The 17,707-nt window shown below is 36.2% G+C and overlaps 1 protein-coding gene across 1 annotated transcript in view; it reads right to left on the bottom strand.

Moving 5' to 3' along the window:
• CCDC7 (coiled-coil domain containing 7) overlaps positions 1-17,707 on the bottom strand; it is a 285,426-nt gene that overhangs the window by 246,845 nt on the left and 20,874 nt on the right. Inside the window, exons 4-6 of the mRNA XM_061181406.1 lie at positions 7,278-7,298; positions 6,939-6,971; positions 5,241-5,404 (exon numbers count right to left, since the gene is read on the bottom strand). Coding sequence (XP_061037389.1) covers positions 5,241-5,404; positions 6,939-6,971; positions 7,278-7,298 — 218 coding nt within the window. The remainder of the gene's footprint in view (positions 1-5,240; positions 5,405-6,938; positions 6,972-7,277; positions 7,299-17,707) is intronic.

Below are 17,707 nucleotides of genomic sequence, written 5' to 3'. Positions count from 1 at the left end.
GAGACATCTCAAAATATGAATTCTGTTCAGGCTGACTTCTTGCTAAGGGAAAAAAAGTCTGATACTCATACAGATATTCATATACTGGTATGACAGTAACACTGAAATTCTCCTGATCCAATCGGTAAATAGCTCTGCCCCATGGTAAATGGGTAAACAGCCAATCAAGTGTCTGCCAACTGCCCTCACCCCTTGACCTTCCCAGGATCCAGCACCTAAAGGAGTAATCTTTAGCACAACAAATGGTATACAGAACCCTGCTTCACTGCTAATATTTATTCTAATAAGTTGGTGCCCATATTATCCTGGTTCTTCATATTTTTGGTATTCACCAGGAACAAGACAGTATATGCCTGAAGAATATAAATTACATACACGCACACATGCACACCATTTTTTTTCTAGTACCAAAAAAACTTTAAAAAGGAAACTTTAAAAAGGACTGGAAATAAAAGCACAGTAGAACTGTCAAATAAAGAAGGGAATAGACTAAGAAGGGCTGGCAGCAAAGCAATGGATAAAAATTACAGCAAACCAAGGAAATAAAGCTGTACTAAAGATTCCTGTTAAACTAAGTAAAATAGAATTATACATTTTCCTAAAATATCTGATACCATAGTAAAATAGTTTCTTGCACTCTATATGGCTGGCTAAGGGTGATTTTATGAATGATTCATTACAACAGATAGGATATTAGAAATAACTGGGTAACTAAATTGGTTGAATAGAGACAACAGTATTAAAGAGACATCTTACTCCAAATGCATGATTTCAAGTAGGCCTTCAATATCACCAGGTAATCAAAAGATATGTCCCTGTCCATTCACTCTTCCATTTAGTGACTATTACAAATCCTCATCTCTCTTCTCAAAACTCCTATCTTATCCTCACTCTCAGCTGATAACCTTTCTTTCTACTTCCCTGAGAAGACTAAACCAACCAAAAGATAACTTCCACAGGCTTCTACACCACATCTACCTTATATCAGCATCTGCACCCTGATACTCTGCCTTCCTACCTGGTTTCATACATAATTATCCAAGCCCCTATTCCATCTCCACTCACATATTCAAGGATACTGTCCCAGCAATTCCTCTTTGACTCTTTATATCATAAATCTTTTCCTGTCTAATGGGTCATTCCTATTAGCATACAAACATTCTGTTATTTTTCCTAATGTATAAGAGCCTTATTTTGTCCCCACTTCCCTCCAGCTACTATGCTATTTTTTCCCCCTTTTGCAGCAAAACCACTCCAAAGCATTGTCTATGGTTACTGTCCCCAACTGCCCTCTGTCCAGAGATTTCTCATAACAACTGCTCTTCTCAAGGTCAACAAATGACATCCTTTCTAAATCCATTGGTCAGTTCTTAGTCCTAATCTTCTTGACTGATCCACAGCATCTGACATCATTGACAGTCCCTTTGCATAGTCTTCCTTCTTCATTTATCTTACAGGACAGCACATTTACTGGTTTTCTTTCTGCCTCACTAGGTCACTCCTCATTCCCCTTTGCTAGCCCCTCCTTTTGTCCCAGACTTCTTAATGTTGGAAGGGTCCCAGGGATCAGTCCCTGGTCCTCTCTTCTCAATTTACACTCACTCCCTTCATGATATATCTACCCTTAAGTTCCATCCATATGTAAACGGCATCCCAATTCCTATTTTCAACTTACATCTCTCTCCCGAACACCAAAACATATATGTAATGGCTCACTCAAATACACCTAACATTTCTGACAACTCAGAATTTCCAATATCTTCAAACCAGAACCCCTGATCTGCCTCCTCAAAACTTGCTTCACCTACAGCCTACCCCAGTGAAGGTAGTATCAATTCCATCCTTCTGGCTGCTCAGGCCAAAAGCCTTGAACTCATTCTTGGCTATTTTTCCTCTCACATGCAACATCCAATCCATCAGGAGAGTTTACTGACTCCACCTTCAAAGTATGTCCAGAATCTCAAAGCTCACCAACTCCACCACAACCACTACCCTGATCTGAGCCACCATCATCTCTTCCATGGATTACTGCAAAAGCCTCCCAACTGGACTCCCCATTTCTACTCCTGACCCTGTATAGTCAATTTTCAACACAGCAGTCAGAATGGTCCTTTTGAAACATATGTCAGATCATGTTACGCTCTGCTCAAAACCCTCCAGTATCTCCCCAATGATAATCAGAATAAAACCCATTTTTTTTAAGAAGACCTAAAGAGTCTTCCATTTATTTCCTGTCAGGACCTTTTCAAGTCTGGAATAGTTTGAGATCAGGAACAAGACAAGGATGCCCAATCTAGCCTCTTTTATTCAACATAATATTGGACATTCTAGCCACAGGAATCAGACACAAATCAGACAGCAATCAGAAATAAAAGGAATCCAAAATGCAAAGGAAGAATTAAAACTGTCACTGATTGCAGATGATATACTATACATAGAAAACTCTAAAGACTCCACCAAGAAACTATTAGGACTAATAATTAAATTCAGTAAAGTTGCAGAATACAAATTAATATACAGATGTCCGTTGCATTTCTATGCACTAATAAAGCTCTATCAGAAAGAGAACTTAAGAAAACAATCCCATTTGCAACTGCATCAAAAATAATGAAATACCTAGGAACAAATTTAACTAAGGAGGTGAAAGACATGTACTATGAAAACTAAGAGAGTGATGAAAGAAATTCAAGATGACACAAATAAATGGAAAGATATACCATTCTCATGGATTGGAAGAATTAATGTTGCTAATGTGCCCATAATAATCTAAAGCAATCTATGGATTCATTGCAATTCCTATCAAGGTACCAATGACATTTTTCACAGAACAAATAATTCTAAAGTTTGTATGGAAACACAAAAAACCCAAAAAGCCAAAGCAATCTTCAGAAAGCTAGCAGTATCAAGCTCAGTGATTTCAAACTATGCTACAAAGCTATAGTAATCAAAACAGTATGGTACTGGCACAAAAAGAGACACATAGATCAATGGAACAGAATAGAGAGCCCAGAAATGAACCCATGCTTATATGGTCAATTGTCTACAACAAAGGATGCAAGAATATACAATGGGGAAGAGATAGTCTCTTCAATAAATGGTGTTGGAAAAACTGGACAGCTACATGAAAAAGAATGAAACTAGACCTCTTTCTTACACCATATACAAAAATAAACTCAAAATGGATTAAAGACTTAAATATAAACCCTGAAACCATAAAAATGCTAGAAGAAACACAGGCAGTAAACTCTTTGACAGTGGTCTTAGTAATATTTTTTTGGATCTCTGTCCTCAGACAAAGGCAACAAAAGCAAAAATAAACATATGGAATTACATCAAACTAAAAAAAAAAACCTTTGCAAAACAAAACAAAAAGGCAACCTAATGAATGGGATAAGACATTCACAAATGATATATCTAGTAAGAGGCTAAAATTCAAAATATACAAAGAACTCATACAATAGCAAAAAACAATTCAATTAAAAATGGGCAGAGGACCTGAATAAATACTCTTCCAAAGAAGACATGCAGATGTCCAACAGGCACATGAAAAGAGGCTCAACACTGCTAATCATCAGGGAAATGCAAATCAAAAACCACAGTGAGAAATCACCTCCCAACTGTCAGAATGGTTATCATCCAAAAGACCAAAAAAATAACTGTGGGCAAGGATGTGCAGAAAAGGAAACCTTCATGCACTGTTGACAGAAATGCAAACTGATGTAGCCACTATGGAAAACAGTATGGAGGTTCCTCAAAAAATTACAAATAGTACTGCCATATGATCTAGTAATTCCACTTCTGGGTATTTTTCCAGAGAAAACAAAAAAACTAATTCAAAAATATATATTCTCCCCAATGTTCATATGTTCATTGCAGCATTGTTTATAGTAACCAGGATATGAAAGTAACCATCAATAGATGAATGGATAAACAAAATGAGTTATATATATATACTTAGAACCAGAAAGCAGAATGGTGGTTGCCAGGGGCTGAGGGGGATTGGGGAAATGCGGTGATGTTGGTCAAAAAGTACAAACTTCCAGTTATAAGTTGAATAAGTTCTAAAGATCTAATGTTTAGAACGTTAGCATGGTGTTTACTGTTCATAATACCATTGTATTGTATACCTGAAATTTGCTGAAAGAGTAGATCTGAAGTGTTCTCACCACAAGAAAAAATAACTATGGAGGTGCAAAAAAATCACTGAAGATATTCTATGATGATGATTTATTCATCTACTTAATTTCAAGACAGATAAACCTCAAATATCAAACATGAGTGTCAACAGATAATGGAAGTATTATTGTAATCATTCATCTGAATCTTCCTCCCACCTACCAAAAAAAGGATTTTCTCAACTAAAAAGTACAAATTTATTCTTTGGAACATATCCCTGTCCCTATGCAATTTTTTTTTTTTTTAAATAAATATGATCTACTCATACATACTATACTTTTCAGAAATATACTATGGAGGAAATACAGAACTGGTAGGATATTATGACACAGTTTATTTATTTATTTTTTTTAATTTATTTTATTTATTTTTGGCTGTGTTGGGTCTTCGTTTTCTGTGCGAGGGCTTTCTCTAGCTGTGGCAAGCAGGGGCCACTGTTCATCGCGGTGCGCGGGCCTCTCACTATCGCGGCCTCTCTCCCTGCGGAGCACAGGCTCCAGACGCGCAGGCTCAGCAATTGTGGCTCACCGGCGCAGTTGCTCCGCGGCATGTGGGATCTTCCCAGACCAGGGCTCGAACCCGTGTCCCCTGCATTGGCAGGCAGACTCCCAACCACTGCGCCACCAGGGAAGCCCCCCTATGCAATTTTTAATGATGGTGTTCTTGAACAATGAAATATTTCACTACACCTTAAATATATTATGGAAGCTACCTAATCAAACTGAGAGAAGAGTTTATAAGCCAGATATTTCAAAGCCAGCAGTGTCCGATAGAACTTTCAAACAATAGGCACATGTGGCTACTAGGCACTTGAAATGTGGCTAGTGTGACTAAAGAATTGGTTTTTTAATTAAATTTAATTGAATTTTAATTTTCATAGCCACATGTGCCTAGTCCCATTTCAAACTATTAAAAATTTCAAATAGGAACAAGCTGACTAGATCTTCTGATTTGATTTAGAAGCTCTATGTATAGTACAAAATCTGAACCACTATCTTCCATTCATTACTAATTATATACCTACTCTTACTGTTTAATTCTTTTAACTCTTACATTTTACTTACTTGGGTTTAGATGACATGTCTTTGAAGGAGAATTTAGACCCTTCTTTAAGGCGATTTTTCAGTTCTTCAAGTTTGTGCACCTGCTTTACTATTTGTGCAATGCTTAAACTGACTGTTTTATCAGGTGCTGGAAACTCTGCTGAAAAAGTTCGATCTTTACTTATCTAAAATAATAAAATTAGCCAGTTACTTAGGAAATACTCATTTTTCTCCCATACCTCAAAGAAATTTCATCATTTATCATATATAAATAAATGTTGTATTATTCTTATCTATCTATAGCTATAATCACATACTAATATTTCACAATATTAGTGAAATTATATGAGCAATTGCCTAGCAACAGAATTATAGCTAAGTGTTGGCTTTTACATGTCAGAGCTCAAATTCAATCTTCTGTTTATTATTTTAATATATCAGAATTTTAAGCAAGTTAAATAACAATTATAACAGGATCAGTTAAAGGCAATTCAAAATATTTAAAAGAGAACTCTAATCCTTACGATGGGAGGAAGAGCTGAAAAAAGAAAAGTAGTCAAGCCATAGTCTTAGGACATAGCAAAGAGAAATTCTAACATTAGGAATTTAAAGCAAAGACTTCACTTTAGTAATGGTTACCTGAATGGGATTAAGATATAACAGCAGGAAGTAAGTACTGGGCAATGTACTGGAAGTCTGAGACTGTGGGATGCAGAACAAGTGGAAGGGAAGCAGAAGTTGTGTGAATACTCTATGGACAAAGGCAAGATCCCTAATAAGACGACATCAATCATAAACTGAACCTAAAAAGTGACATAGCAATCAGCTACAATTATCAATTTATTGCCTCTCATCTAAAATCCATTCTTCATTGTCCTGTTTATAGTAGTGGCACATTTCTATCTTGACAGGCAGCATGATGTTAACTTTTGTCAGCAGAGGGCCCTAGACACTAGAGGAGGAAGAAGCTTTTCTTCCAAGTTCTGTCATCTCTCTGTTTAATCCTAGGGCAGTACACAGTGTAACTAGTAGTACTCACCTCCACCAAGTTTCAACAGCACCACCCCTATGGATGGTTTCCTGGCAAGGTCCCTGGCATGGCACATTCCCCACAGGCAGCTTCTCCCAGAACTTTAAGGACTAAACCACAAACATAGCCAAGGTAGAACTAGAATAATTCTCTAACTCCCTAAGGCTATCCTGGAAATCATTCTGCTATATTAACAGCACACATAAAATCTTTTCCAAAATAAGGATAGAGACCAGTATTTCTCAAACTGGTGGCAAAGCATGTGAAAATAAAAGTATAAAAAAAATCATTAAAATAACATTAAATTTAACGAAAACCAATATATAATTTTATGAATAAGCATATATCATATTATGCATGACTTTTTAAATACAGGAGAAATATTTAAGTTGGTAAGTTTTCTCTTGCCACTTATTTACTATTTTATGTAAATTATGGAAAGAATAATAATTAAATTTCCATTTTTCAATTTTAGGAGAAAGAATGGGTCAAATTCAGAGTAGACCAGATACATGCAGGAGTATTGTATATAAATCACTAAGAAACATTTTAGTCTACCCATTTATTCCTTCTTTACCTAAATAAAAAGATTATAACCAATGGTTATTAAAAATTTTTAACTTATACCTCAAATTGGTTTTCAAATGAGATAAAATATTAACTTAATTAACAAGAAATGCTACACTTACCTCTTCCATCTGACTGACCTGTCGCTGAAACCACTTTAAATAAAAGAAGGAACAGAAAGGAAATAATATTGACAAGTCAATTTCTGCAGTGAAATAAATGAGTACGTGTGTGTGTGTGTGTGTGTGTGTGTGTGTATCAAATATTAGTCCTACACCAAACATCATTTTATCTTAGGGTTCAGAATGGGGCTAAGGCAACATGTAACTGAAACGTAAAATTTTTAAATATATATAGCAGCAAGTTTGGGAGTTATTTTTACTTCCTCAAAACTTAGAAAACTCTTTTTCACTTATATGTATTTCTGTATTAAATTTTAGTAGGCAATAGATTGGACATACCTTAAAAAGAGATTCCAAAATCTGGAAAATAAAGTTTTAATGAAAACGTTTAAAAATAAAATTCCTCACAACATATGATATAATAAAATATTTAATTCAAGTCTCTTGAAATTTTCAATCACCAAAATACACAAGTTTCTAAAATATAACTATAAATCTATAATCCAATCACAATATTTTTATATTTACAGAGTTTTTAGTACATCTTGCATTGACAACTTAGTTCTAGAAAAGAATTTTCCATTGTTACAGATCTACATTAAAAAAACCCAAAATAATTCACATATACGATTTCATCTATTTCTTAATATAGGTAAGAAGTAAAATTTAAGTTCTTCTCAGAAGAGCATTATTTTTTTTCATAGAGCTGAGAGTACAATAATGAAAAGCATTATCTTACGAACATTATTTCTTCAATATAACTTTGCTATGCTAAAAGGTCTAAGAATCAAGATATAAAATATTACACTACTACTTGATTTTTTAATGGAAAATGCAAAGAACTGGTTTGGGAGATTATGAGAGAAAATGAATATACAAAACCTATCACACGGTCCAAACTACCAATATTTACCATTTACAAAATGTAATGCTAAACTGATTACATTTGCCACAAAAAACAACCAACCCCACTCTATTACAACCAAATAAAAGTTTTGAATTACATTATTAAAGAAAAATTTTATTACATGCATTCACGCAGAAGAAAAGTTGCTTAACTGAAAAAAATCAGGCTAGTCTAAATTTCTCTTCTTTGACACTAACTCTAGATCAACAGTTCAAAAACTGTGACACCACAACCAAAAGCATCAGCATCACCTAAACAACCATATTTGTTAGTAATGCAGATTACCAGGCCCCACCCCAGCCTACTGACTCCAAAGCTCTGGACGTAGGACCAGTAATTTGTATTTAAACTATCTATCCCTCCAGTTGATTCCTTTGCATGCTAAAGTTTAAGAATCACTGCACTAAGTAATAAGAAAGCATAGATCTAAGCAAAAAGGGCTGAGACCCTCAAGAAAACATACCACAGCAAATTAATGTCCACATCTGAAGGAAAATATTTTCAGCTGTATAAGGATTTAGAAAGTAATGTCCAATAAGGCATACTACCTTGCAATAAAGTCATTCTTTCCACTATCCGGAGAGATTCCAAGGTTCTCAAAATCTCCTTTCCTGTCTGGGAACGTAATGGGAATCCCTTGTATATATCAATTTATCCACTCATTACAGTCAGGGTTCTACAATTACTTAAACCACTTAAAGCCTGGAGAACAGTGGCTTTCTTAACTATTGAACCATCAATAACACACCATCAATTACTATTGGTACTGCTGAATGTAGGACATTATTGATAAAAATAAGTGGAATATGAAAATTGACCAGAAGTGAGGAAAACCAACATTAGACACATAACACTAAACAGAAAAAAAATTCTATGATACTATGGAGCAACGTCTATAAAGTTCTTGGGGGAAATATTAAACCTCCATTCTAATTTTAAAGATATTATCATTTAAATGTGAAGCCAAAATGAAACTATTTTCAAGAATTCAGATTTAGAAACTATTTTACCACACATTCTAACCTAGCAAAACAAAAAGTTAATCTCAGAAGAGTGAACACAAGAAAAAACTATAAGCAAAGTAACAAGGAAATACCCCACTCTACAAAATTGTTGTTAATGGGGCTGGCATTTAATGTAGCTGTTATAAAAAGCTTCCTAAAGAGAAGATAGATAGCATAATTTTTAAAATTTAAAAAGGAAAATAATATTAATATGAAACTGATATACCAGATAGACACAGGGTGTCATAGAAGCCAAGGGAAGGGCACTTCAAGAACAAAATAGTCAACAACGTCAAATTTGCTGAGGTGTCAAGAAAGATGCACACTTGATTTAACACTATGGGAGTCATTACTATCTTCAGATGGCTAGTTCAATGGACACTGGGGGCAGAAGACAAACTGAAGTACAGATAAATGGGAGAAATATGAAGTAAGTATAAGAATATTTTTGAAGAGGACTGTGTGAGAAAAGGTAGCAATGTTAGGCAGTACTGGAAGGAAATATGCCCTCAATGGAAGAATTTTACAAAACCTTGTTTAAAAGCCAACATTTTATTTTTTTATGATGTTAACATCCATAATCACATTCCCTGGATACTAAAAATTACTAAAAGGGTAGAATACGTCTTGATATTTTTATGGGCTATTTGTATTTCCTCCTTTGCAAACACCTTTTTTATTTCCTTTGAGCATCTTTTATTGATTTACCTTATACTTATTGACAGGTAAATGTTATCTATATACTCTGGATTTCCTCTGTCTGATATATGTGATCTAAGTATTTTCCGCTATTTGAAACTTCTCCTGCACTTCTCTTTATGAATTTTTTACACAATAGAGGTTTTAATTTTAATATAGTCGAATTTAGCAATCTTTCCCTTTATGACTTATATATTCTTCTGTAATTGTTCCTTGCTCCAGGTCATAACGACAGCCTCCTATATCTGTTTCTAAATATGTTATTGCTTTTGATTTTTTATTAGGTCTTTAATCCATCAGAAAATGATTTTTGTATACACTATAAAGAATAAACTTTTTTTACCTTATAAATAACCACTGTTCCAGGGCCATTTATTATGCTACTACTTCTCTATCATTAATAAAATTTTCCATATATAAAAGGGTCTATTTCTGAGCCTTTATTCAATTCCATTGGTCTATCTAACCTTGCACCAAAAGCACACAACCATAATTAATATAGCTTTCTAACAAGTCTTGATATCTGCTAGGGCAAGTCCTCTCACCTGTTCTTTGTCTTCAGAACTCACTTGGTCATTCTTGGTCCATTTAACTTCTATATAAAATTCACAATCAGTTGCAAATTTCCACCAGAAAGATAAACCTATTGGGGGAATTAGGGAGTGATGACAGCAAAAATGGCTGTAGGGAGTTCCAAGGGCCTATCCTTCACAGAAACACTGAAGAAAAAGTGAGCAAAAACTGTTACAATCAACTTTGTGAAAACTCTGGGAAACAGTGAAGGCTTTACAGGAGCCAAATAGTGATGGATCAAGAAAAATGCAGGTTAAACAGTCTAGGAGACCTTTGCGGCATTTAAACTTAGCCTTGCCCCACCCACTTCCCCAGAGCACTGGCAGTCTTAAAGACAGCAGCCTCCATTCCTGGTGTGGGTATATATTATAGTTCTGGAGGAAAAAGAGGAATTGTGTTTTTCTGTTTTATCCTGTCTAGAGGTTCCTTGAAGGACTTGTAGCTTTTACCTTTGTTTCATCTCAGAACTCTCTCAGGGCAGAAAACCAGCAAAGTGGAGAGTATTCCGCAAAAAAACTGAAAGGTAGTTAAACAAGCCGCTGCTCCCTGGAGAAAATGATTATAGTTGAGGCAAACAATATACATGTCAAAGCCTAGAAGGAAAAACTGGAGAGAGTTACTTTGGAAAAATAAGGATTTTGAAATTCCCATATATTAGGGGGAATCTAGTAAGCTACACACTTGCCCAGGGCAGGACTCATGCTCAGAAAATATTGCAGTAGACACTAAACTTTCACCTCTGCCTGGTCTTTAGCTCCACACAAGTAGAAAATGAAGGCTAAGGCAGATCTGTAAACAGCCTGGCTAAGTTTTAAAGAAGTGCCTCAAAACAGAGCCAGTCTTCAAATGCCAGAAGAATATTTTTTTTCTCCTTTTCTTTATGTTTTTGTGGCTCCAGGCACTTAAGGAAATCTCTGTCAAACCCACGAATTGACCACATCTATAGGAACAGAAACCTGAGAGATGAAACACAACAAAAACTACAAACTTGAAAAATAAATAGTTTAGATTTCTATTTTCCAGTTTGGCATGTAAGGAGCCTAGATTCACCACACTGTCCTAACAACAAGTAAAAAGCTGAACAAATTAAAAATCAACAAATCTTCTTAAATCTATCACAGAACTAAAGTCACAGAGCAAAAAACATGGCCCCCAAAATTGGAGAGACAGGCAATACAGAAGATCACAAATTACTGGAGCAGAAATCTGTGAGCACAAACCTCCACAGTACTGGGGTACAAAAACCTAAAGTGTAAATGATGAATTGCTGCAGGCTCAGTATGGACAAGCTTGAGAGTTAAAAATTCTGGGGATGGGGGCAAGTTTTGAGGGGTTTTTTTAGTAATTAAACATACACTTACTACTTGGTGTTTACCCAAATGAATTGAAAACTTATAGACATAAAAAAACCTGCACACAGATGTTTATAGCATCTTTATTTGTAATTGCTGAAACTTGTAAGGAAGCACGCTGCCTTTCAGTAGGTAAACAGATAAACAACCTGTGGCACAACGAGACAATGAATTATTATTCTGCACTAAAAACAAACAAGCTATCAATCCATGAAAAGACATATAGGAATCTTAAATCCTTACTACTAAGTGAAATAAGCCAATCCAAAAACATTCCATACTGTGTAATTCCAACTATACAACATGGTGAAAAAGGAAAACTATGGAAACATAAAAATCAGAAGCTTCCAGGATTTTTAGGGGGCAGGGAGGGATGCATAAGTGGAGCAGAGAGGATTTTTAGGGCAGTGAAACTATTCTGTATGATAGTATCATTGTGGATGCATGTCATCATACATTAGTTAAAACCCACAGAATGTACAACACCAAGAGGAACCCTTATGTAAACTATGGACTTTGGGTGATAATGATCTGTCAATATAGGTTCATAATTCATAAAAAAGATATCACTCTGGTGCACAATGTTGATAGTAGGGGAGGTTGTGCAAGTGGGAAAAAGGGGTATATGGGAATCCTCCGTACTCTCTGCACAGTTTTGCTGAGAACATAAAACTGCTCTTAAGATAAAATCTATTTTATAAAATAATAGTTTAGGAAAATCACTAAACAATCAGTACTCACAGCAAGAAATAAGAACAAAATTTGAGGAGAGGAATAATCTGATGTCCAGAGTTATAAAATTCAAAATGTCTAGTTTTCAACAAAACTTATGAAGCATTCACAAGAACAAGAAAGTACGAATAATTCATTGGAAAAATAAACAAACATTGTCCCTGAGGAAACTCACATATTGGACTTAGTAGGCAAAAACTTTAAATATACCATCTTAAACATGCTCAAAAGCTAAAGGAGAGGCTGGGTTCAAGATGGCGGAGTAGAAGGACGTGCTCTCACTCCCTCTTGTGAGATCACTGGGAATCATAACTAACTGCTGAACAATCATTGACAGGAAGACACTGGAACTCACCAAAAAAGATACCCCACATCCAGAGACAAAGGAGAAGCCACAATGAGACAGTAGGAGGGGCACAATCACAATAAAATCAAATCCCGTAACTGCTGGGTGGGTGACTCACAAACTGGAGAACACTTATACCACAGAAGTCTACCCACTGGAGTGAAGGTTCCAAGCCCCACGTCAAACTTCCCAACCTCGGAGTCCGGCAACGGGAGGAAGTATTCCTAGAGAATCACACTTTGAAGGCTAGCGGGATTTGATTACAGGACTTCGACAGGACTGGGGGAAACAGAGGCTCCACTCTTGGACGGCACACACAAAGTAGTGTGCGCATCGGGACCCAGGGGAAGGAGCAGTGACGCCATAGGAGACTGAACCAGACCTACCTGCTAGTGTTGGAGGGTCGCCTGCAGAGGCGGGGGGGTGGCTGTGTCTCACCATGAGGACAACACCACCGGCAGCAGAAGTTCTGGGAAGTATTGCTTGGCGTGAGCCCTCCCAGAGTCTACCATTAGCCGCACCAAAGATCCTGGGTAGGCTCCCGTGTTGGGTCGCCTCAGGCCAAACAACCAACAGGGAGGGAACACAGCCCCACCCATCAGCAGGCAACCAGATTAAAGTTTTACTGAGCTCTTCCCACCAGAGCAACAGCCAGCTCTACCCATCACCAGTCCCTCCTATCAGGAAACTTGCACAAGCCTCTTAGATAGCCTCATCCACCAGAGGACAGACATCAGAAGCAAGAACTATAATCCTGCAGCCTGTGGAACAAAAATCACATTCACAGAAAGACAGACACGATGAAAAGGCAGAGGGCTATGTACCAGATGAAGGAACAAGACAAAACCCCAGAAGGACAACTAAATGAAGTGGAGATAGGCAACTTTCCAGAAAAAGAATTCAGAAAAATGATAGTGAAGATGACCCAGGAACTCGGAAAAAGAATGGAAGCAAAGATCGAGAAGATGCAAGAAATATTTACCTAGAAGAAGTAAAGAACAAACAGAGATGAACAATACAATAACTGAAATGAAAAACACACTAGAAGGAATCAATAGCAGAATAACTCAGGCAGAAGAACAGATAAGTGAGCTGGTAGACAGAATGGTGGAATTCACTGCTGCGGAACAGAAAAAAGAATGAAAAGAAATGAAGACAGCCTAAGGGACCTCTGGGACAACATTAAACGCAACAACATTCACATTAAAGGGGTCCCAGAAGGAGAAGAGAGAGAGAAAGGACCCGAGAAAATATTTGAAGAGATTAGAGTCGAAAACTTCCCTAACATGGGAAGGGAAACAGCCACCCAAATCCAGAAAAAGCAGAGAGTACCATACAGGATAAACCCAAGAAGAAACACGTCAAGACGTATAGTAATCAAATTGCAAAAAATTAAAGACAAAGAAAAATTATTGAAAGCAGCAAGGGAAAAACAACAAATAACATACAAGGGAACTCCCATAAGGGTAAGAGCTGATTTCTCAGCAGAAACTCTACAAGCCGGAAGGGAGTGGCATGACATATTTAAAGTGATGAAAAGGAAGAACCTACAACCAAGATTACTCTACCCGGCAAGGATCTCATTCAGATTCGATGGAGAAATCAAAGGCTTTACAGACAAGCAAAAGCTAAGAGAATTCAGCACCACCAAACGTGCTTTAGAACAAATGCTAATGGAACTTCTCTAAGTGGGAAACACAACAGAAGAAAAGGACCTACAAAAACAAACCCAAAACAATTAAGAAGATGGTAATAGGAACATACATATCGATAACTACCTTAAACATGAATGGATTAAATGCTCCAACCAAAAGACACAGGCTCGCTGAATGGATATAAAAACAAGACCCATCTATACGCTGTCTACAAGAGACCCACTTCAGACCTAGGGACACATACAGACTGAAAGTGAGGGGATGGAAAAAGATATTCCATGCAAATGGAAATCAAAAGAAAACTGGAGTAGCAATACTCATATCAGATAAAATAAACTTTAAAATAAAGACTATTACAAGAGACAAGGAAGGACACTACATACTGATCAAGGGATCAATCCAAGAAGAAGATATAACAATTATAAATATATATGCACCCAACATAGGAGCACTTCAATACATAAGGCAACTGCTAACAGCTATAAAAGAGGAAATCGACAGTAACAGAAAAATAGTGGGGGACTTTAACACCTCACTTACACCAACAGACAGTTCATCCAAACAGAAAATTAATAAGGAAACACAAGCTTTAAATGACACAATAGACCAGATAGATTTAATTTATATTTGTAGGACATTCCTTCCAAAAACAGATCACACTTTCTTCTCAAGTGCGCACGGAACATTCTCCAGGATAGATCACATCTTGGGTCACAAATCAAGCCTCAGTAAATTTTTAAAAATTGAAATCATATCAAGCACCTTTTCTGACCACAACACTATGAGATTAGAAATTGATTACAGGGGAAAAAACATAAAAAACACAAACACATCGAGGCTAAACAATACACTACTAAATAACCAAGAGATCACTGAAGACATCAAGGAGGAAATCAAAAAATACCTAGAGACAAATGACAATGAAAACACGATGATCCAAAACCTATGGGATGCAGCAAAAGCAGTTCTAAAGAGGGGAGTTAACAGCAATACAAGCCTACCTCAAGAAACAAGAAAAATCTCAAATAAACAACCTAACCTTACACTTAAAGGAACTAGAGAAAGAAGAACAAACAAAACCCAAAGTTAGCAAAAGGAAAAAAATCATAAAGATCAGACCAGAAATAAATGAAATAGAAACAAAGAAAACAATAGCAAAGATCAATAAAACTAAAAGCTGGTTCTTTGAGAAGATAAACAAATTGAAAACCCATTAGCCAGACTCATCAGGAAAAAAAGGGAGAAGACTCAAATCAATAGAATCTGAAGTGAAAAAGGAGAAGTAACAACAGACACTGCAGAAATACAAAGGATCATAAGATATTACTATAAGCAACTATATGCCAATAAATGGACAACCTGAAAGAAATGGACAAATTCTTAGAAAAGCACAACCTTCTGAGACTGAAGCAGGAAGAAAGAGAAAATATAAACAGACCAACCACAAGCACTGAAATTGAGACTGCAATTAAAAATCGTCCAACAAACAAAAGTCCAGGACCAGATGGCTTCACAGGTGAATTCTATCAAACATTTAGAGAAGAGCTAACACCTATCCTTCTCAAACTCTTCCAAAATATAGCAGAGGGAGGAACACTCCCAAACACATTCTATGAGGCCACCATCACCGTGATACCAAAACCAGAAAAAGATATCACAAAGAAAGAAAACTACAGACCAATATCACTGATGAACATAGATGCAAAAATCCTCAACAAAATACTAGCAAACAGAATCCAACAACACATTAAAAGGATCATACACCATGATCAAGTTGGATTTATCCCAGGGATGCAAGGATTCTTCAATATATGCAAATCAATCAAAGTGATACACCAAATTAACAAACTGAAGAATAAAAGCCATATGATCATCTCAATAGATGCAGAAAAAGCTTTTGACAAAATTCAACACCCATTTATGATAAAAACTCTCCAGAAAATTGGAATAGAGGGAACCTACCTCAACATAATAAAGGCCATATATGACAAACCCACAGCAAACATCATTCTCAGTGGCGAAAAACTGAAAGCATTTCCTCTAAGATCAGGAACAAGACAAGGATGTCCACTCTCACCACTTTTATTCAACATAGTTTTGGAAGTCCTAGCCACGGCAAACAGAGAAGAAAAAGAAATAAAAGGAATACAAATTGGAAAAGAAGAAGTAAAACTGTCACTGTTTGCAGATGACATGATACTATACATAGAGAATCCTAAAAATGCCACCAGAAAACTACCAGAGCCAATCAATGAATTTGGTAAAGTTGCAGGATACAAAATTAATGCACAGAAATCTCTTGCATTTCTATACACTAATGATGAAAAATCTGAAAGAGAAATTAAGGAAACACTCCCATTCACCACTGCAACAAAAAGAATAAAATACCTAGGAATAAACCTACCTAAGGAGACAAAAGACCTGTATGCAAAAAAGTATAAGACACTAATGAAAGAAATTAAAGATGATACAAACAGATGGAGAGATGTTCTTCGATTGGTAGAATCAATACTGTGAAAATGACTATACTACCCAAAGCAATCTACAGATGCAAGGCAATCCTTATCAAATTGCCATTGGCATTTTTTACAGAACGAGAACAAAAAATCTTAAAATTTGTATGGAGACACAAAAGACCCCGAATAGCCAAAGCAGTCTTGAGGGAAAACAACGGAACTGGAGGAATCAGACTCCCTAACTTCAGACTATACTACAAAGTTACAGGAATCAAGACAATATGGTACTGGCACAAAAACAGAAATATAGATCAATGGAACAGGATAGAAAGCCCAGAGATAAACCCACACACCTATGATCAACTAATCTATGACAAAGGAGGCAAGGATATACAATGGAGAAAAGACAGTCTCTTTAATAAGTGGTGCTGGGAAAACTGGACAGCCACATGTAAAAGAATGAAATTAGAACACTCCCTAACACCACACACAAAAATAAACTCAAAATGGATTAGAGACCTAAATGTAAGACCGGACACTATAAAACTCGTAGAGGAAAACATAGGAAAAACGCTCTTTGACATAAATCACAGCAAGATCTTTTTTGAGCCACTTCCTAGAGTAATGGAAATAAAAACAAAAATAAACAAATGGGACCTAATGAAACTTCAAAGCTTTTTCAAAGCAAAAGAAACTACAAACAAGACGAAAAGACAACCCTCAGAATGGGAGAAAATATTTGCAAACGAATCAACGGACAAAGGATTAATCTCCAAAATATATAAACAGCTCATGCAGCTCAATATTAAAAAAACAAACAACCCAATCCAAAAATGGGCAGAAGACCTAAATAGACATTTCTCCAAAGACATACAGATGGCCAAGAAGCACAGGAAAAGCTGGTCAACATCACTAATTATTAGAGAAATGCAAATCAAAACTACAATGAGGTATCACCTCACACCAGTTAGAATGGGCATCATCAGAAAATCTACAAACAACAAATGCTGGAGAGGGTGTGGAGAAAAGGGAACCCTCTTGCACT

This window comes from Eubalaena glacialis, chromosome 2, assembly GCF_028564815.1.
Source record: "Eubalaena glacialis isolate mEubGla1 chromosome 2, mEubGla1.1.hap2.+ XY, whole genome shotgun sequence".
NCBI classification, from domain to species: domain Eukaryota; kingdom Metazoa; phylum Chordata; class Mammalia; order Artiodactyla; family Balaenidae; genus Eubalaena; species Eubalaena glacialis.
The sequence above is the reverse complement of the archived record's forward strand: the minus strand, read 5'-3'. Positions and strand labels throughout refer to the sequence as shown.